General features: G+C 41.0%; 1 protein-coding gene across 20 annotated transcripts in view; it reads left to right on the top strand.

Moving 5' to 3' along the window:
* The window catches only part of PTPRM (protein tyrosine phosphatase receptor type M), an 840,386-nt gene that overhangs the window by 675,109 nt on the left and 143,201 nt on the right, over window positions 1-22,076 (top strand). For 10 of the 20 annotated variants that reach the window (XM_054460379.2, XM_063653924.1, XM_063653923.1 and 7 more), the window contains 4 exons: window positions 3,136-3,287; window positions 6,935-7,009; window positions 7,240-7,266; window positions 12,329-12,516. In XM_054460379.2, the coding sequence (XP_054316354.1) occupies window positions 3,136-3,287; window positions 6,935-7,009; window positions 7,240-7,266; window positions 12,329-12,516 (442 nt within the window). The remainder of the gene's footprint in view (window positions 1-3,135; window positions 3,288-6,934; window positions 7,010-7,239; window positions 7,267-12,328; window positions 12,517-22,076) is intronic. The other 10 variants (XM_054460383.2, XM_063653925.1, XM_063653922.1 and 7 more) reach the window with 1 other exon arrangement.

Raw genomic sequence — 22,076 nt, 5'->3', positions numbered from 1 at the left:
TGTCAACAGCTTTGTGTAAAGCATTGGGTAGGCACTAGTAAACTTTTTCAAAGGATGTTGGACTTGGGGGTGATAGATGATGTATATTTGAAAGCAATTTGGTGGCCAGGCGCAGTGGCTCATGCCTGTAATCCCAGTACTTTGGGAGGCCGAGGCGAGCGGATCACCTGAGGTCAGGAGTTTGAGACCAGCCTGGCCAACATGGCGAAACCCCACCTCTACTAAAAATACAAAAATACAAAAAAATTAGCTGGGTGTGGTGGCTCATACCTGTAGTCCCAACTGCTTGTTAGGCTGAGGCACGAGAATTACTTGAACCTGGGTGGCGGAGGTTGCAGTGAGTCAAGATTGTGCCACTACACTCCAGCCTGGGATGACAAAATGAGACTCTGTCTCAACAAAAAATAAAAAATTAAAATTAAAAATTAAAGAAAATGAAAGCAATTTGGTGATAATTATAACTTCCTTCAATTCCAATACAATGACATTTCCAAAGTGCTGTTATTGATGAAAAACAAAAGTGCCCACAAACATGCTTTATTTGGGCTATGTAGTGATTTATTTTTAAATTTGAATTATTTGAAAACATGTAAAAATTAAGAGTTGATATAAAGTCGGGTCTAGTTTCTCCTGAAACTTGGAATGACTTGAACCTCCATGGGGCATCAGTGTGCAGGAGCTGAGTTACTGTTCCCCTCCAGCTCTCCACAACCCTTTATTGTCTTACACTGTCTTCCTCCACGTGTATTACTTGCCTGGTCCCAGGGAGACATTCATGTTTGTGACATCTGCTGAAAGTAAAAAGGTGTCTAATGTGTAGGGTTAATGCATGAAGGCTTGCAGAAGACATTGAGAACTGGGTTTAGAAGGTGGTTCACAGACATACAGTATGTCCTATGGATATGAGCTTAATGCTGTGGTGTCTGCCTGGACCTCTGTTTGATTTGAGCATGCTCTCGCAGTCTTTACAGGGCTTCTTTTGTGCTTAAAGATCAGCAATTAAGTGATGAGTGTGACATTACTGAAATTAGTTTATGCATGTGGAGGATTAGAAGGGAGAAAGAATTTTTCCAGTACAAGCATAGCTTTTATTGGCACATATATCCCTCCCAGCCAACCACACAAGAAGCACAGTACCTGTCATTTCCTAACCTTTAGGATTAGAGAAATTCAAGCAAGAAAAGGCAAAGAGGAAAGCCTAGTAAAGTTTATGATGCTTCTCTTTATAGGCAGAACAAAAAAGAATATTGAGGCAATTACTGGCGTAAATCAGTCCAAAGCAAATCAAAGAAATTCAAGCAAAAAGAAGGCATTTTGCCTGAATTATGGAGCTAATGATCTCAGTCCTCCACTTCAGTGTTCCTGAGGAGACCTGGCCTGAGAATGTTTTTCCAGTGATCTGGCAGATTCAGAAGTGAAGAGAAAATGTATTATTGTAAGTGCAGCTATGGAGATGGAGTCCAGTGCTGCCTCTGTCCAGAACATGTGTTGAGAACACACAGGCTCAACTAGCATGGCTAGCTGGGAGGAGAGAGGCTCTAGAAGAGATGATTATGATCCCCATGAGGCAAGAGAGAGGTGGTGTCAGTGCCCAGAGGAGTCATGCTGGCTCATCTTTCAAAATCTTTGTAGCTTTAACACTGTCAGAGATGTTATAAGTGATTTTCATTTTTCTGTTTAAAAATGTATCTCTTTTCTAACAACTTTTAGCAATAAAAAGGCAACTTATTAATGAAACCCTTCTGCCTTCAAAGTATGAAATTAAAATATTATTGTAACTACAGGCAAGAAAGCATTTGGATTATGTGTCGTTTAGAAATGGTGATAAAGATTATCCGTATGGTCTTATGTTGTCAGTGCCTTACATTGCGTTAGCAACCACCTAATCTGAGTGTGATTTTGATTTTGTGGCTCATTTTAAATTCTGCTGTGTCCGAGGTCAATCAGTGTCAAGATGATTTACTAGAAGGAGGTGCGGTTTTCTTTCATAGATGCTGTTAAGTGCTTGGGCACAATTAGAATATTTTAGGGCATAGTATATTTGGTATTATGGTGCTGTGGGTGCTCTTAAACCTTCTCACTGTATACCTTCTCCTTAAGCATCTCTAATTCTCATCTCGTCTGTCTTGGGTACACAAGACAATCTCTGGTAGCAAGATCTGTAAAAATTTGTGTTATCTGTTTATTTATGTTAGTTTCCCTTAAGGTCTTCTGTCTTTTGTACAGGTGTCAGTCATTTTAGATGTTGAGTTTTTGATGGTCGGTGAGCAGGATGCAGAGGCCAGGATTAACCTATGTCTCCAAAAGAATTAAAACTCTCTCTACCTTTTTTTTCATTCTCTTCCACTGAAAGCGAGAACAATGAAGTCTTACTCCTGCTGAACTTTGCAGGGAACCCAGCAACATGACATTTTTTAACCTTCTGCTCTGTGGGGGTTGACAAAACTTGATGGGAACTAATCTGGGTTCATTTGGGATTTGGGACAGGGTCATAGCCTTTTGAGAATTCAGTACCTTCCCCTTGATCCTCCTATAGCCTGAGCTCTCTGAGCTTTGTAGGTTCTGTGTCAGGTTCTGCTCCCTGTATGCACATACTCCAATTATACGTTCTTGACTCCTCACCTAGTTCTGTTCTTTAGTTCTGTTCTTTTAGTTTTAGTTTAACAGTGCCTTTTAGATTCATCTGTTATTTCATTTTTGCTTGGAAAATATTTACTCAGGGGAGTCTTCTCTTTGACACTGTATGTGGTGATGTTGACAATAATTTCGTAAAAACTTAGTAACTCTAGGAGTGTAACAATTAGCAGATTATGATTGTGTTGTACTAGGATCATTGGTCATTTTAATCTAGCTTATAGTAGGAGAAACAGTGTTTTAGGCTGTGGTGTTTTATCTTTCTGGTTGTTTGGGGTTTTTTGTTTTGTTTTTTTTTTTTTTGAGGATAGATAGTACCTGTTTTTCATCTGTGTCTGCAGCCTGGCAGAGTGCTTGCCACAAATAAGGCACTATACATCCATCTCTGAATGAATAGGATTAATTCAGTAGATGTTATTCCTGAACATCTGTCAATATACATGCCAAAGCTCTGTATCCCGTTCAGATGCATGCCTACATAATTGAATTCTTTATCCTAAGGAAACTGGCCAAGAAGCGGAAAGAGACCATGAGCAGCACCCGACAGGAGATGACTGTGATGGTGAACTCAATGGACAAGAGCTATGCCGAGCAGGGCACAAACTGCGACGAGGCTTTCTCATTCATGGACACGCACAATCTGAATGGGAGATGTAAGTGCATATGTTTCTTGGCTTCTAATACATCTCCTTGGTTTTCCAAGATTCCAGGTGGTACTAGGGGATTTCAAAAAAAAAAAAAAAAAAAAAAAGCTTCCTGAAGAATTTTTATGCCGTATTGGTTTCTTCAATCATTTTCAGTGGTCCTTTGTGCCACAGGTTGCTTAGCAGAGATGTTCTAAAGGTGATAGGACCAGATCAGAGAGTCCAGAAAACCACAGTGAAGTTTCTGTAAAGATTTAGAGAGCAGTGACATGAGGCTTTCCTTCTTTTGAGGAAGAAGGTACCTGTTTCTCATCATCGTTCTTGTTGTTTAGATCCCATTTGTAAGCTATCCAGGTGTGGAATTACACATGGGAAGCCTGTTATAAAAACAGTTCACTAAATGGCAGTAACAAGTTAATTGTTTATTTGTTTAGCTGACAAGTTCTGCCTTTATTATAGGGCTGTTAGTGTCAATTAATAAATTAAACTCTATTTCAGCTTCACAAGTCTTATGCTTCATACCAGGTGTGTAAACCAACCTCAGCTACTGCCTTCCCATACTACTACCTGTGATCCAGGTAGAAGGCATTATTTTAGGAAACTAACAATTAGATTGATTATATCAAGCACAAAAGGAGTAGTTGCTTTGTCCCTGGTAATCTTCTCGGAGACCAGAGGGAGGTACCTCACTCTGTGGTTTAGAGCACACTTTGGTGAGTTCAAGGTCGAGGGTTTCTTTACGGTGTGAAATCTGTGCCTCAGGCCTGAGCTGCACAACCAGGATTCTGGTCAGCATGGGGATGGAATTAAAGTGCAGCTATTCCTGTTACAAAAAAATAATGGTAATATTATAAAGGCTGGTGGGCCTTGTGGCTGTGAAGAGCACAGAAATGGCATCTGGGGTGGGGCGACTGGGAGCAATTTGGACAGTGTGGGCTCGTGTCCTGATACCCACTGTGGTCAGTGTGGTACTGCAGCTCCCCTCCACTCCTCCTCTTCCAGATCACAGTGTGGTCAACGCACGTGCCTGTCCCTGAGCTTTGTGTTTCTCATACACGCTGCTAAGCTCCGAATTCAGTCTTACATTTTTCGGCTTATAGTGGCTGCAGTTGTCCCACTTTATCCTCCTCCATCAGTTTGTACTACACGCACACATGGCCCAGTGGAGCATGCACAGGTGCTGCTTTGGCACCAATGGGCAGGGCAGCACTGTTGCTTTCATCCTTGATCTTCTTTCTTTGCCCTTTCCTGTCATTTTCAGTGCAGGAAATAGAAGTTGTGGGGTCTCAGTGTACCCAAGCTCCTTCCCATTTTTTCATAGAATTCTCTCTGCTTTTTTTGTAGCAGATATTATGTTTTTCATTTAAAAATACATATGTGTAATTTATTCAACTGCCATAAGAAAGCAACCTATGATGCATTTGTTGTGGGCTGGAATTGGAGAAGCCCTTTTGACCACACACAGGATTAGAATTTTTGTAGTAGCAGGTATTCCTTGAAGGGGACCACACAGATACCTCCTCATTTTGCAGTATAACCCATTAACGTTCCAAATCTTCTATTTCATGGTGAAATTCCTCAGGGATCAATTTACTTGGAATCACTCATCCCAAAAGCAAGAATCTTCTTTAGTAGTTCTAGGTGTTTGAAGTTTGAACAACAAGAATATTCACTTCTGGACAAGAAGTTTAATTTGGCCGTTACTTTTTTGAAAGTGAATGTATCTGTGGAAATCCAAAAATGTTCGTGTACAGACGGCAGCTGCAGAGGCCAATGGAGTTTCCACAACTGATCGGCTATTAGACGTTATTTTTTGCCTCCCTTCGATAAAGCCAACAGAAGGAACACAGCAGTAGACTTTCCATTTTCTTCCCACTCTGAGCAATGAGTTCTCATCAGATCTCATCTGATAGGAGCGACCCTAGAGGTAGATATCATAATACTGTCTTGATGTCTTTGAAATAAGACAGCAGTTTCTGGGGAGGAAACCTTCAGGAAAGATGTTCCTTAGACCACAAGGCTGCCAGCACCACACCTGTGACAAGTGTGGGTATGCATGAGATCTTTCAGGGTTGGGAGAAAGTGCTGGAAGTTGTGAAGTGAGCAGTTTTTAGAAATAAGACAAAGGGAAAAATGAAATAGGAGAATTTAAAAATAAGCATGACCACAGTTATGAGAGTGGGGATTAATCTCTCTAGCAAAGCAAGTATGAGTTGCACTATCTGCTTTAATATGCTATAAAAAGGGGAGAATAGATACAGGTAGTGGGAATGGGTTTAATTTTTATGCTAGAAGATGAAAGTATTTTTAAAATATTTTGACAGGAAGGTGAAAACAAGCACAGTTATTTTATATCTGCTGCGCACATCTTTACCAACCACATAAAAATGTCTGCAGCTAATAAAAAGGCTTTATTCTCACTGACCCTGGCATATTTTATTGGTACTCATTTTTTTCATTCTTATTTTCATCCATTGTGCTCTTTTTCCAGGCTTCTTACCATAAACATACATTATAAGTATGATACATTTCTATTTTGTAAAAATACCTGTAAAATGACAGGCAGCCTGAGTTCTGGTCTTTGTTCTGTCACGTACTGATTCTACACTTTAAAAATATAAACAGAGGTAAATGCACTCTCCTAAATGGACTGCTCCTGGAGAGTTAAAATATATTAATATGTCATCAGAATAATTACCCAGTATGCACAGGGATTTGGTCATGCTTCCCATAAATATAATGGTATAATTGTGTCTTAGTGTCCTGATCAGGAACTTAGCATCAAACAGATCATATAACTACATCAGAGGAGTTACGATTTAGACTTAAGTTTAACCACCTTGAGCAACTTTCAAGTCTTTATACTTTAATGAAATTAAACTTTTAAAAACACTAATCAATTAATACATTTGAAGAGGTTTTTTTTACTTAAAAAAATTTATTCTACCAAGGCGCTGTCATCCATGAAGAGAGTTTTAAAATGTCTCTTAAAAGTAAGAAATACCCATTTTTAATGAAATCAGATAAATTGGATGGGATTGACTATCCTGCTTGATAAAAGGGAGGAAGACAAGGTGCAATAATTCAGTCTTAAGTGTTTCAGAGGAATATTTTAAAGAAAAGCATTTTCGTAAGGATTTAAAATACTAAGGAACACGCATGGAGCACCACCTTTGTTTTTCATAAAGCATTGTGGAGTGTTCTCTGCATATCCAAATATGAGCAAGGAGAGGATTTAGCAAACTACGGGAACATTGACATTGGGAATAGTCTCCAAAAGCCATGTGTAGACACATTCTTCTACTTTTACTTGTAAAATTCAGCTTGGCCTGAGAGCAGATTTCTATAAGCAAAGGGCAGAAGTCAAAATAGAAGTCTGATGAATTTCTCTATCCAAAATGGTGGCTGTGGTTGTGGGCTTTCTCTTTATTTGTGGGGTAAAAAAAAGTCTTTAAGTGACAAAAGGTTGCTTGTCTTCTAAAGGACAAGTAAGTACTCAGAAACAACTGGGAATGATGATATTTCCCACGTAGACATCAGTGAGTCCCGGAGTCACCGTGGGTAGCATGGAGTCACCATGGGTGGTCTCAGAGCATTGTGTGTTCAGAGTGTATTACCTCTCTGCTGCCCCTGACCAGCCTCTCTTTTATTTACAGCTGTGTCTTCACCATCGTCCTTCACAATGAAAACAAATACACTGAGCACATCGGTGCCTAATTCCTATTACCCAGGTAACAGATTTTTCCATTGTCTCCTCTCTGCTCTCTCCTCAGCAGTCACAATCACTCTGCCTTCTCTCTGCTATCCCTGGTGCTTGAGGGGCTTACTGTGTTTGAGATGTTGTAACCCAATGCTTTTCTACAGCTTTCTATGCGGAAAATAGGGGTGGGCATTCATCAGTCATTTACTGTTCTTTCTCTTTTTACTTTCTCTGCATTGACCTGCTTACGGTGTATGACAGACCCATTTGTGCCAACTGCAATTTTAGGTGAGAACATTTCCCTTTACCACAGTTTATTGCAGGAGTAATTTAGAAAGTCAGTGACCACTCTGTAGGAGATTGGAGTTTTAATTCTATATAATGCAGTGATTATAAGCACGACATGTGGGAGGTGGGTGGCCTGGGTCATGGGGTTAAAGGAAGAAAAGACTTTTCTCTAAATAGTCGCCATTAATAAGAGGGGTTTGCTGCGTGTATCTTGGGGATGATACCAACAGGTTCAAATGAACAACCTCAGCTCCAGTATTCTCCCTTTCTGTGTTCAGAATTTAAAGTTAAGTCTGATCCCAGGGGAAAAAAACAAGGTGTCATCACTCAGCTGTGTACTTTCCAAGAGCTGAATTCTGTCTAGTATGATAGTCATAAAAGTGAAAATAGCTTCTCATCATTTTCACTTATTGCTAAGCACTAAAAACTTCAATTTTAAAAATAGCGTTTTTCTAATTATGCCAAATGTCATGCAGAAAGATGATCACAATGGAGTTTTGGCCCCCTACCCATCCTCGGTGCCACTCAGGGCACCCCCCCCCCCCCCACCAACATTCCAAAGTGTCTGTCACACAGTGGAATTTCAAAGGAGCTGATGATCTGAACAGCAAAATGACAAGATGGCACTTATAATCATATGATTTATTATGTGTCAGATGTCACTAGAAATGAACTAAGGTGTTAGCCCGGTGGGGCGGAATGCATTTAAAGTATGAAATATTCCCAGCAGGGGGTTACAGAAAAAAATCCCGTTTGTCCAATATAAGAAGGGTGAGGAGAAAAATGGCATTACCTGGCTGTGATAACCAAACAAGCATGAGCTGCTGTTGCATTTGAGACGCATAAATAACGTGATTGTATCACGGCTGTGTTCTCTTTCTACTAACCTTTCCGAAAAAGAGCACAACAAAAACGACTTCAAGGTATATAACAATTCATTGTAGCAAGAGTTCCACCCTCAGTTGTTCGACTTCTCCTTCCTAATTCACTTGACAAGGGTTTATATCTTTCCAACATAATTTTCCCCCCTCTGCTTCTCTTTTCTCTAAGTTGTTACAATTTTTGTATAGAAGGTAATTTTTATTTTCCTAATGGTGTTCTGTGGGCTTAAGCAAGTTTGTTGCCTAAGGAAAAAATGAATTAAGATAGAAGTTTAAGAATGGATATAAAACAGAGTTTTTAAATTTTGCATCATTCTGAGGGCTAACAAAGCCCACTAAACCCTCCCTGCCCACACACTTTTAATACCAATTAAAAGGGAAAGAAAATTGCATTTTATTCTTTTCATAAGTGAGGGGCACAGGCTAATCTTAGGCACCAGAACAATGTATTCTACATGCAAATGACATTTGCAGAATCTTTTGATAGGCGAAGATTTGCGATTTCTTTATGTGCTGTGGCATTCATTCTGAGGTTCCTCTAGTAGATTTTCTGACCTTGGGGGAGCTGTGAGTGGGGAGGGCTAGAACGTGCATTGTCAGAAGGAAGAAAATGTTCACATTTCACAGCAGGATTAAGATAAGCTTATTAAACAAATATCATTCTTTAAAGTCGCTGCTTTGTTTTTGTGAACATTAATGACATCTTTTAAAGTTGATTAGTTTTCTTTACTGAAAGGGAATCACTTGGACAGGCAATTCAAGTAGCAAAAATGATGCGCATTGTAAAAAATAAGTCACCCAGATAGACCAATAACTGTTGTCATGTATGGCTTATATAGGTACCAAATGGCAGTACATGGGAACTGCATTCCTTACACGTTACTTGGTGCAAATGTGAATCTATGTATTGAGTAATAAGGATTGGTGAGGTTAGCACTTGAAACCACGCAAGAATTTAAGATATATATCTACTCTGGCAGTTTTGGGGGATAGTAGCAGTTATAATTTACACAAAGACAACAAGAAATGTTTTGCTGTGAGTCAGAGCTCAGTACAATTAAATTCTCTGGCACCTTCAGCTTCACCTCTCTCAGGCTAAGGTGCCCAGCCCTAATGTGTAGAGCTGGAGTATATCTTTACTTCATTTGCTTGCAAAAATATAGATGATTAAATGGATGGATGGATAGCTGGATGGATGGATGGATGGATATATAGATCAATAGATAGATAGATAGAACCTACCCTACCTCAAATATATTGCATCCATTTCAGCTTAAGGTTTTTCAGCTAGTTTGTTAAAAATTCAAGATAATTCATAAAGAATATAGGTAGAATTAATTTTCAGTTCTTAGAAAACCATCAAAACTAGTAGTGAGAACCTTTATTTCTTTATTTCTAATGTGCTCTTTTGCATTATTTTTAATTTAAAAAAATGTTGAGGCCAGGCACTGTGGTGCAAGCATGTAATCCCAGCACTTTGGGAGGCCAAGGCGGGAAGATCGCTTGAGGCCAGGAGTTCAAGACCAGCCTCTGCAACATAGGGAGACCCCCCATCTCTTCAAAAAATAATAATAACAAAAAATTAGCCAGGCATGGTGGAACACACCTGTATTCCCAGCTACTCAAGAGGCTGAGGCAGGAGGATTGCTGGAGCCCAGGAGTTTGGGGCTGCAGTGAGCTATGATAGAGCCACTGCTCTCCAGCCTGGATGACGGAGAAAGACCCTGGCTCTAAAAAAAAAAAAAAAAAAAAAAAAAAAAAACAGAAAAAAAAATTGTTGATGGGTAATTTTTAAACACATAAAGGAAATTAATGACAAGTAATATATTTTATCAATAATCATTCTTTTTTAAGTTAAAGAAAATCACTAATTTTAGTGGAATCAAGAATGTCTAGTAGTATAAGTGACCCAATTTCATAGCAGCACACAAGAAGCCTTCTATTCCCTCTTCCATATGCATGTACTAGATAATAGGGCTCTTCTTTCATGGACTTGGTGGTGTTTAAATGCTTGAAGACGTGTTCCACACTAGTAATGAGGCCAAGATGGCATAATGCAGCACAGGATGATTACATACAACAGTGACAGTTGATGTAGCTCTATGGATTTAAAACTTCCAAGAATACCTAGCCCTGGGATCAGAGCATTGCTAGGTTGCTGGTGTATCCACGTGAAGGACCCAGATCACTTCTGGGAAGTTTAGAAGGTCAGCCCACCATGGAGGGCATGTTAATTATGTTCATCCCATAAGATACAAAACTGAGAGAACGAGAGAGGCACAGAGGGGAAACTAATTAATGTTCCATTTATTTTAGTATAAAGAACAGAACTTCCTGCTGGAGTGGCTCAAAGCTCAAGGGATTCGGTACTTCAGCAGGGTTCCTGTATCCCAGTTTATAAAGCTTGGCAGTTGCCAGCAAGCAAATCTGATGTGAAAATTTCCAGGTTTATTTGTGACTGTTAAAATGGGAACATATGAATTGCTAAATCTCAAAGCAAATCCAAATGAAACAAAAATCATAAAATCAACTTACCACCCTTTTTTATTTTGTCTTTGTGTCTTTAGCCACGTTGTAGTGATCCAGGTGCCATTTCAGCAACAGCAACATAGCTACACACTTGTGTACCACCTTCCATACCATGCATCCCCAGGTGCTTTGCGATGCAGATAGAAGCGAGGTTCCAAAACCAGGCCCTGCTAATCAAGCACCCTTGGACTAAATTTTCTTCAGAGCTGAACTTCTCAGTAAAAAATAAATTACATATGAATAACTATAGCTGAATTCCCTATTGATATACAATCTGGTAATTTTTAAAACTTGAATATATCTTTTATATGTTTTATATAACATTCTCATTTTAAGTGGCTTTAGCATTATATTTTGACAACACCCATCCTCAATCATAAAACTGCTAAAGGGATTCAGCGTTATAATGAGTTAACCTGTAGAATGTGGAATTCTTAATCTAATAGCATTTCCCTGCATAAGACATTTTTAATAGGTACCATTTCTGCAGTTCATTAACCTAATTTTCTAGTAGGCCTCCATTAAAATAGAGCCTCTTTAGGCTTCTTTGACCAAATTTTGACATTAATTTTATAGTACAATTTGGTTGACTTGTTCAAGAAATTTAAATGAGAAAATGTGTTGAATACAAATAAGACTTATTTAGACATTACTTGGTTCATGGGGGATGAAAAGCAATTATGATGCTAATTTTAACCTCCTTTTTGTTATTGAGTACTTAAATTCAATGCCTCCATCCTAACATGATGGAAGAATTGAGGCTTCGCCCTCTGACCACCTCTGAATAGAAAACTTAACTGGAAAGTTAAAGCATAAAATAAAAACTACCTGTAATTATGCACGCAGTACTATTGCTTATGCCCTGTTTCCTTTTTCTCCTCCTTTTTTCTCCTGATATGTATCTTCTTAAAAGTGCCAATAAATGGTAAGTTCCCCGATTCGCCCCATGGAAGAGTTGTGGAGGGAGTGGGAGTGTGTGTCTTACTGGTAGATTCTGACGAAGCCAGCTGGTGCTGCTCTGTGCTGGCCTGCATGTTTGCCTTTGTAGAACATTCCATGTGTGATGTGTTGGTCCACAACATTTTGTCAAGCTTTCTGATACCAGAGCATGCAAAGTGATTCATCAAAATGTTATCCCCAAACCAGGTTCCCTTTTATTTTTCCATTCTTCTTTGATTTCATGTATTAAGTCCCCATTTCCATTGCTAGCTTTATAAGCCACACCATTTTGTGCACTTTTATTTTGCTCACAGAACATTTGTGCAGAGTTTATTTATGTCATCATACGAACTACTGAACTAACGTTTCAAAGAATACAAGACTGGTTTTGCACCAGGTCTTGATGAAGTTTCAGGTTGAAACTTTCACAAACTTTAGCACTGGAAGGCTAAAGGGCTCTTCTCAATTAGCTTTGTGAAAGCAATATATCGTTTGGACTGCTTTGTAAAAGAAAGATTTCTGCGCATTCCTATCAGTATTGCCAACCCCATTTAAATTTCTAAACATTTAACTTTTCTTTTTTGCTGAGCCATCGTAGGGAATTTTGCAGCCCTAGGTGAGGGGATGCCAGGAGCCAGCTTCTTAGCATTCTCAGTGATGCCGACCTAGCTCCCTGGCTCTCCCTCATTTTCTCCCTGGCCTTCTTTTCCTAGATGAAACCCACACGATGGCCAGCGATACCAGCAGCCTGGTGCAGTCCCATACTTACAAGAAGCGGGAGCCGGCCGACGTGCCCTATCAGACCGGGCAGCTCCACCCCGCCATCCGGGTGGCAGACCTCCTTCAGCACATCACACAGATGAAGTGTGCCGAGGGCTACGGCTTCAAGGAGGAATACGAGGTGAGCACAAGCTCTGTGCCAGGGCTTTCCCATTCCTTCTTGGACTACCATGCCAGGTACTGTGCTCCCAACTCAATCAGAAAGCCAGAGGAAACCTCCTGCCCTGAGAGATGCCAGAAAGAGATGAAGTACAGTTGTCCGTCAGTATTCTGGGGGATTGGTTCCAGGACCCCAGCACATGTCCAAGTCCCGGTGTGAGCCCTGTGAAACCTGAGAATCCAAAAAGCCAGTCCTCCAGATCCATGGGTTTTGCATCCCAAGGATATTATATATATTCTTTTCAATCCTCATTTGATTGAATCTGCGGATGCAGAACGCTAGGATATCAAGACCGACTGTATTTTATCTGTGGATCCACTTTCATCTGATAGTAAAACTTATTACCAAGAAGTTCACATGTGTTACATGGAAAAAGGAAGAATGCTTTGCCTTTTACCTTATTCTGCACAAATATACAATGAAAACAAATTTACCAGGGTCTCTTCCCCTCCCCATCCTGTTTTTTCCCCTTTTTTTCTTCTTCCCTCTGTCAGAATTAAGTTTTAGTTCATGTCTCCCTCCCCATTCTTGATCACCTTCCTTGGCTTTTCCTGTAATTATGATATTAAATCCTAATGATTTTGTAGTCATTATCTCAGGAAGAAAATGTCCACTTAAAGCAATTATAGACCAACCAGCAATGTCATGTGGTGGAGATCAGACAGCAGTACAGGGACTGGCTATTGTCATGGCAGTGACAGCCATTACTGTCCAGCCAGCCCAGAGAGCATGCCACTGTCTTGGGCTCTTGTGTGGGCAGCTGTCAGGGACATTTCTGGGAATAATGATATTCTCCGAATACATAAAATATAGGGCTTACCCCTTCCACACCCTGTGCCATTAGTTAATTCTGTCAGAAGGTCATTCAAGAATTGAAGAGAATTAATTGATTGAAGAAATCTAATTCAAAGAAGCATGCCATCCCTTGAGTGGGTGGTTTGGGGCACAGGGAGCAGGACAGGAAAGTTGGATTGCTTTTTTATGTTATTAAAATCAGTTTGCAGTCATTGATGAAGATAAAGTAGCATGCTTACTCAGAGTAAAGGTAGGATTATGTAGACATGTGGTTTTTTTAAACCTGAGAATGTGGTTCTGGTCTCGTATTCAACTAACTAGTCAGAGTTGGGAAACATCTTGTCTGGAATTAGAGTATTTTTGAAATCTGTTTCTACCACCTGGATAGTCTGTGAGTTTCAAACTCTGTTTCTTCTCTTCTTGTGGGCACACTCACAACACTTCATTTTATTTTATGCCCCAGATACTGCATTGTCTTGGGTTTAACTCTCTTTCCAAGCTTGATCATCAAAGATTCATTACAGCAGTCAAAGCAACACATGGTACCACTGTTGGCGGAGCCAGTGCTACACTTCTTTTAGGAATAAGGCTTTGGTCCAAAGCAGACATAGACACACTTTGCTCTGCTAACATGTGCATCCTGGTGTATTGCCAGTGATCTCAGTTCAGAAGACTGTGAAGCCAAACAATCCCATCCAGACCATGCCCCAGGGTTCGATTGAAGTCCAGAAAATATTTTCGGTTGAAGTTCTGCATTTTAGCAACCCTGAAATTCTTAGATTTATCTTTAGCAATTCAATGTGTAAATTCAGTGAAATTGACTGCCTTTGCATATTTCCTCATGCGCTTTTAAAGTCTAGCTTAGGAATTAATAGGATTAAGAGTAAGATGTCCAAAAGCTTAATATCGTATGAAAGACAAAATTAGGTTATTGAGAAAATATAAGCCTAATGAATAGTGATGATGTCTATGTTCTATCCAATATTCTGAATGCAGATATTGCTGAAATGTTTATTAAAGATGTTAATGTCAGAGAGATTAGTTTTAGGCTCAAATAGCAATTCATGAAATAACCTGAGCCCAATTTTCCATGGAGTATTTAAAAATACCTACTTCCTATAACATGCTACAGACAATGCATATTTGAAAGATGTAGAAAATATTTCCCATTCAGATCTTTTAAATAAATATGATTTATAAGTATAAACTGAAATATTGTGTACTAATTTGAACCATATTATGACTGACAACTAATTTAGTTCTCAAAATAAAATGTTGTATTCATTAACTACATTGCAGAAAACTTTTTCTCATTTTAGCTATTCCGTGATCAGAGAGGACTGCTAAAAAGTGAATACTTTTAAACCCTAAAGCCATGGTTCACTTCAAAAAAAAGAAAGAAAGGAAATAATGAACAAAACACATATACTAGAGATGATATCAGGAACAAATGGGAAGGAGATATTGGGAGAAGTATGAAATGGGCAGTTCTGTTAGGAATAATCCCGTCACTGAGTACTGTGCCCCTTGTGCCGCCCTCCTGGAGGGATGCTGATGTTGTCGTCTAGTGGGGAAGATGACAGGGAAGTGAGGAGTGGTGATGGTGGGTGGGCATGCCTGTGCTATGGCTGCAGAGAGAAGGGGACGCCCCCTAAGAAGCGTGTGTCATGGAATGACATGCTCTGGTCTTGATGGAGGCACAGCCAGGCTTCTGGGAACTAGTGGTGGAGTGAAAGGTCCCAGACTGCAGGTACTCATATGTCCCACTTTCTCTAACCCCAGGGAGGTGTTATTCTCATGAGAATCTGGCAAATCCTTAAACAGTTATTTTTTTGAAGATTATTTAGTTTTTAGACCTCTAACAAAACAGACCTCTTTCCATCATGCTGTAAGGTCTGCATCCTTTTCATTAACACACGCCCAGAGTCAAGAGTGTTAAGTGCTAACTGGTGTAGTGGGAGTCTCTATGCTCTTCAGTGAGGCCATCCCACCCAACAGATACTGAGAGGCTGTGCTTTGGAACACAGGCTCTGGCACCAGACTGCCTGTATTCAAACTCAGCTCTGCTTCTTATCTGTGTGACCTTGGGCGAGTTATCTAACCTCTCTGGGCCTCAGTTTCCAAATCTATAAATAGAATAATTATGGTCTCAACCTCAAAAGGTTGTTGTGAGGAGTAAATCATTTTAATGTAGGTGCTAGAATTATATCTGGCATATAGTAAGAGTTCATTTGAAGTGTTAGTTAGTAGAAGAAAAAAAATACTAATGTATAATAAGATCCAAGAGCAGAAGTTGACACCATGTTCTTTATAGGGAAACTTTGTTATACTGAGGTTTCAGTAAAACTCTCATCTCTTGTGCGTAGCAGTCTGAGGATAGAGTGAGCCACATGTTATGGAAAGGGGTTATACTTTTGCTTCATCTCCAGGGCTGGATAATTTTCTTACCATGTACCATATATCATCAAAAATTCCCGTTAACAAGTAACTTACACATAAATAGGTAGACTTGATTCTATGGATTAAGAGTTTAAGAACTGAAAAAATAAATTTTAAGAAATGTATGCTGTCATGTTTTATTGCTATAATAGTATTTCCATATCAAGTTGGAGAGTCCTAAGGAATACTATAACTCTAGACTGCATAATCCTCCTAAAAAATTATTGGTTGCTGCATTGGTGTCTTTGGCGAAGTAGGATTTGGGGAAGAGTTTAATTTTACCAATCATACACTATACATGGCGCCAGGGATACAGAGGAGAACTGCTTCTCTGCTGTCCCCTGGGGAAGCTGACAGGGCAGGAGAAGGCAGCCAGGTAATGACTGCAGTTTGTCCAGTCAAACCCCACACCCTCTAAGAGAGATGCACAGGCATACTCTGAAGGCCAGTGGGGTCACCTGAGCCAGCCAAGAGCAAGGATGACTTCTCTCTTGGAAGATGAGCAGGAGTTGACCAGGAGAAGGCAAAAGAGGGTAGCCATCCAGGTAGACCCAAAAGCAGGAGAATGGGGTTCTCTGGGGAAATGGCAGGAGTTCTATATGCCTGAGTCCCACGACGGGCTGGTCTGTTGGATGAGTGCGGTCAGGGCTCCAATCACCAAAAGCACCTCCTGTGTCACACTGAGAGGTTTGGACATCATTATAGAAGTCGTAACAGAGAAGAAAGACTCAAATAGCCTGAGTCTCATTCCTGTACTTGGATGGAGAGCTATTTAGTCTGAACAGCTCAATTTTAAAATATTATTTGTATGAGGCACACAGGCAATTGCTTAAAAGGTAATAACCCCAAAAAAGTAAAGGAGAAAAGGAATGTGTATTTAATTTAAAAGTTCCTGTTGTTCTATCTCTATTCAAAAATGCCGTGGAATGCTTGGCTTCAAGACTTGTTGAAGCAGTGAATTACTTCAGTACTGAATCATCTTTGGGGATAAAATCTAAAGAATGGCTCTGGTTGTTGCTGTGACTCTATGTAGTCATCCCATCAGCCTTTCTGGTCTTCTTCAATCTGTGTATATCAGGAAAAGCCAGTCATTTATGTTGTAAAATTTTTTTGAAGTAGTGATGTTCTCTCTGCTGAACAGGTTTCAACCAATTCTTCTTTATCGTTTTCAAGACAGCAGTGTCTCAAAATTGGCCTAAACACCAGAAGGATTCATTACTGATCAAGTAGCCGACAGAAGTGTGTCCAAACAAGAGCAGACCATGTGGTGGGGATGAGATGGAGCAGAGCTCAGTGCAGATTTTTTATTTGATTTTGTTCTAACAAGGTAGTCATATGGCACCTCTCACCAGGGAGATGCAATAATTTGATTCAAAAGAAACTCAGACATGAATCACAATAAAGAAGTAAACATGCTGAATTGAACAGAAAATGGCATGTTGTCAACAGAGAGTGGTGCAGGGACCTCTCCAGGAGAGGAGAAAGAGCGGAAAGGGCAAGTTTGTTTATGTTGCTGTGAGAGAAGAGCTGCCTGGTTCCTCTGACAAGCAAAGGGCAGTCTGTGCTAAGCCTCTGCGGGAAACCTTTGGGCTCCCCAGAAAAGTAGAAGAGAGAGCGCTTCACTCACGAGGGACAGACAGGTCAGACTCAGCCACCCTGCCCCACGCAGACTTCTGGGCCTTTCTCAGCTGGAGTTGAGCAGGGACATTTGCCATGACTGCAGCTCTGCCCTGAACCCTCACACCCAGCCCTAGACAAGGGTGTGTTGCACCCCTTGTAAGTGGCTTGATACCATGTCAGGTCCAATGTTGTGATCCTGTGTGAGTGGAGAGTGAGTTCCTCCCCTTCTGCAGTCCCCAAAGGACCTTGTTGATGGCTCGATTATTTTTTTTATGCCTCAGTTTTTGAACTGATTCTAAGTCCCTTTGGGGATCCAAGCAGAAAGACAACCTTAAGTAGGAAAACAGCCAAATTATTCTGAAAGAATATGTTTTGCTATAACTGTAAAATTAAGATAAAGAAAGGACATCAATTGAAGGCTACTTCCAGAGAGGATGTCCTGAAAAACACAGATGGTACTATTTTATTAGCTAATAGTGTCAGTCTGGGGAGCAAAAAAATGATTTCCAATTACTAGAGCTGAAACGTATCAAAGGCCAAAGTAACTCTTTGCATCCTATTCTTCAAAAAAAAAAAAAAAAAAGTGTGTGTGTGTACGTGTATGTATCTAAATATATTTAGAAAAGCATTATCTTTATTCCACCTACTTTTTTTGTTTTTGTTTGTTTTGTTTTTGAGACAGTGTCTTGCTCTGTCACCCAGGCTGGTATGCAGTTGCACAGTCTCAGCTCACTGCAACCTCTACCTCTGGATTAAAGCAATACTCAAGCTTCAGCCTCCTGAAAGCTGGAACTACAGGCTCGCACGACCATGCCCAGCTAATTTTTGTATTTTTAGTAGAGATGGGTTTTTGCCATGTTAGCCAGGCTGGTCTCAAACTCCTGACCTCAAGTAATCTGCCTGCCTCAGCCTCCCAAAATGCTGAGCCGCTGTGCTCGGCCCCACCTACTTATATTATGCCTTTCTCCTGGGCACAAACACTGGTAATTAATTTTATAGTTGAACATGAAGATTGTTTTAAACTGGGGAATTGAAAACATTATGCCAGAATCTTCAGAATTAGGTACAGCCTATGAAGTTTTCTGAGGAACCTGGATTTTCTTTAAACACGTCTGTCTCCTTGTAGCTCCCTTTAGGTCTTTTTTAAACATATGAGTTGTATATCCCCCCACCTCTTATCCTTCCCCCGTTTTCTAAGTAAAACAGCTGACTTTGTTAAATGCAAGCTCAGTGTTTTATTTGCTGCCTTTGTCTATATTTGACAAAGCTGTGGCAACTTAAGAAAAAATTATTATTAAAATGTCTCACCTGCCCTCTGAAATCTTGCTTTTTTTTTTTTTTTTTTTTTTTTTTTGTGACTTAATCTCACTCTGTGGGCCAGGCTGGAGTGCAGTGGTGCCATCTCAGTTCACTGCAACCTTCGCCTCCCGGGTTCAAGTGATTTTCCCAACCCAGCCTCCCAAGTAGCTGGAGCTACAGGCACGAGCCACCACTCCTGGCTAATGTTGTATTTTTAGTAGAGTTTTTCACCATGTTGGCCAGGCTGGTCTCGAACTCCTGACCTCAGGTGATCCGCCCATCTTGGCCTCCCAAAGTGTTGGGATTACAGGCGTGAGCCACCCTGTCTGGCCCAAAATCTCACTCTTATTTACTTGTCTCCTACCTCAGTGAAGCCAGCTGTTCTTGTCTGTTTAATGTTGCTACAACAGAATACCTGGGGCTGGGTCATTTGTAAAGAAAAAAGGTTCTGCAAGCTGGGAAGGAGAGAAGCATGGCACTGCCTTCTGGTGAGGGCCATGTGCTAAGTCAAAGGGGAAGTCACACGTGCAGTGAGAGAGGACCAAACAGAAGGAGAATTGCTTTTTTCATTTTTTCTAAGAGACACTCTGTTGCCCAGGCTGGAGTGTAGTGGTGTAATCATAGCTTACTGCAGCCTTTACCTCCTCAGCTCAAGAAATCATCCCACTCACCCTCCTGAGTAGCTGGGACTACAGGCACGCACCGCCAAGCCCAGCTAACTTTTTTTATTTTTTGTAGAGACAGGGTCTCACTATGTTGCTGAAGCTCGTCTTGAACTCCTGAACTCAAGTGATCCTCCCAACTCAGCTCCTCAAGGTACTGGAGCTACAGGCATGAACCACCTCCCGGAATTGCTCTGTAACAACCTGCTCTTGTGGTAACTAAGCCAGTTTTGCCAGAGCATGACTCACTCATTACTATGAGGATGGCACCAACCCATTCACCAAGCCATTCATCCCCTGATCCAAACACCTCCCACTAGGCCACACCAGGGACCAGATTTCAACATGAGTTTTGATGGGAACGAGCAACCCATATTCAAACCATAGCACCAGCATATCCTACTAAAAGCACTCCCAGAAAGCCACCTGCTCTCTGCAGAGATCGCAGTTCTGACTCCCTCCCTTCAGATGCCTTTCCGTGGAAAAGGCCTTGAGCTGGGGAGGACAGGCTCTGGAATTTTGAGACCAGCCCAGCAGCAGGGCGCAAGAGGAGGGCGCCCTGGGCACCTGGGCTCCCGCTTGTTGGGAGTTGGTCGGCAGAGGGAGAATTGCACACACTTCTAGACGACTTTTCAGAATGGTGCACGGCAGCCCCTTCGCTGGCTTTTGCACAAAGAAGCAGGGGCAGGTGGAATCAAAGGCACTTTGTGTTACTCGGCGGACAGAACATTGCCTATGAACAGCTGGTTCATAGATTCTGTGTGCAGTCCAGAGGGGGAGGCGCCCCTTCCCTCACCTCACTTTTCAGATGTGCTTTTCAGTTCCTGCTTCATATTCCGAGGGACCAGCTGAGTCAATTGGCACAATCAGTGCAGGTTGTTTTCTGTCCCACAGGATACAAAACAAACAAAACAAAACAAAACCATTGAAGGCTAAGGATGGGGAGCTGGGGGTGGGGAGGCACTGGCAGGCACTGTAAATGCAGTAAGAATCACACAGCTGTGTCTCCAGTGGCTGAAGCAGCCAAGTGATTTTTGACGTTCTTTTTTCCTTTAATTATTATGGTGCTGGTGAGCTAGGTCCATAAGAAAATGATAAACACAAGCTATTTGGGCAAGTAAGGTGTATGTGTTTATGGGTACTTTCTGAGTAAGTGAAAGTTTCTGCATATTTTTAAATAATGCAATAGAGAGTTGGTTTTGACATGAATATTTGTTTTTTTTTTTTCTAAAGTACCAATAGAAAAGTGTGTTTTATGTGTTGCCTGCTTCACTCAGTCTGCCCGCTTTCGGGGCCTCTTTCACATTAGCTAATTTTTTATACAGTTTTATTTTGCCCTTGCCTCTGATGACATCATATACAAGCTCAGACTTCAGAAAATTAGATTAAAAATTGTTATTTCCTACAACTCTCCATGCTCCCGCTGATGATAATTCATGGCAGTCGATATTTTTCTATTTATGTGAAGCACTTCTAGGCAACTGTCTGGTTTCCATTTTGAAGCTGGTTATTAGAATTTTCTTTATCTAACCTGAAAGAAGTTAAGCAATTTTCCCACTTGTTAACATGCTTTTAGTGTCAGATGCCATTAGCCACAAGTGCCTTCTTGGAGGACCTGGCCCAGAAGGGATAGTGAACGTGCCTGTGTGCCAGCATCTGCGGACCTTATGTGTGTCTGGTACTGGTCCTGCTTTTGATTAGTTTGATGCTGTCACCACCCACTAACATAGTCAAACTAGATTTTTCACGGTTGCCGTTGCCATTGCCCCTGCCGCTCCCTCATCTCCACACCAGCAGGCTCAGGTCCCAGCTGCTCTCTCTCCTCCCCATTTTCAGTGGCTGCCCTCTCTCCCCTCCCCTAGGGCCTGCCCTGATCACTTGTCTCTGCCATCGGAAGAGTCCCCTGACTTGTCTTCCTACCTAGTCTTTCCCCTTCAAATCTGTTCCAGACTCTGCAACCAGTTTTCTTTGTACGACATAGATGTTATCATGTTTGACTGATGCTGAAGACTATGCCACGGATTCTTTCCAAAAATAAGAACCTCAGCATAGCACGTTCAGCCCTCTGTGTCACGACCTCACCCTGTGTTTCAGGCTTTCGTTGTAATGCAGGTGCTTCCCACCATGCAGGCTGTGCTCTGCTTCTGCTTATATACTCGCCACCTCGCCATCCTCCAGGCCTCCAGGGCTCATGCTGCAGGTTGTGGCCTCTGCCTGGCTGTGACTTCAGCTCCTCCTTCACTTGCCAAATCCCTTTAGACACAGCTCAGATGTGACTGCCCCCCAAGCTGTCCCTGATCCCAACCAGAAACAACCATTCCCCCTACAGTCTCACAGCTCTGTGTTTGAATAATATAATAGGCAATATATTAACTGATAATACAGTAGGCAATATATTAACTGATAATATAGTAGGCAATATAATTAATTGATTTATTTAGTACATATTTGACAAACAATACTGAATATGTGCTGAATTGATTTCTATGTAGTTACACCTTGTAATTCATATTTGATGAATTGATTTCTGTGTATTTAAACACATACACCTGTTCCTGGGGAAATGATAGAGATGGTTATAGAACTATTAAAAAATACAAGCTCAGGATGTTACAAATCATCATATAGGATCGGGTGGGCTAGGGGTATCCAGTCAGAAAAATTGTACTGACCAACTTGAACCTGATCAATACTGATCACCTAAAA

This window comes from Pongo pygmaeus, chromosome 17 (genome assembly GCF_028885625.2).
Source record: "Pongo pygmaeus isolate AG05252 chromosome 17, NHGRI_mPonPyg2-v2.0_pri, whole genome shotgun sequence".
In the NCBI taxonomy this organism is placed as follows: domain Eukaryota; kingdom Metazoa; phylum Chordata; class Mammalia; order Primates; family Hominidae; genus Pongo; species Pongo pygmaeus.
This window is presented reverse-complemented; position numbering and strand designations above follow the sequence as displayed.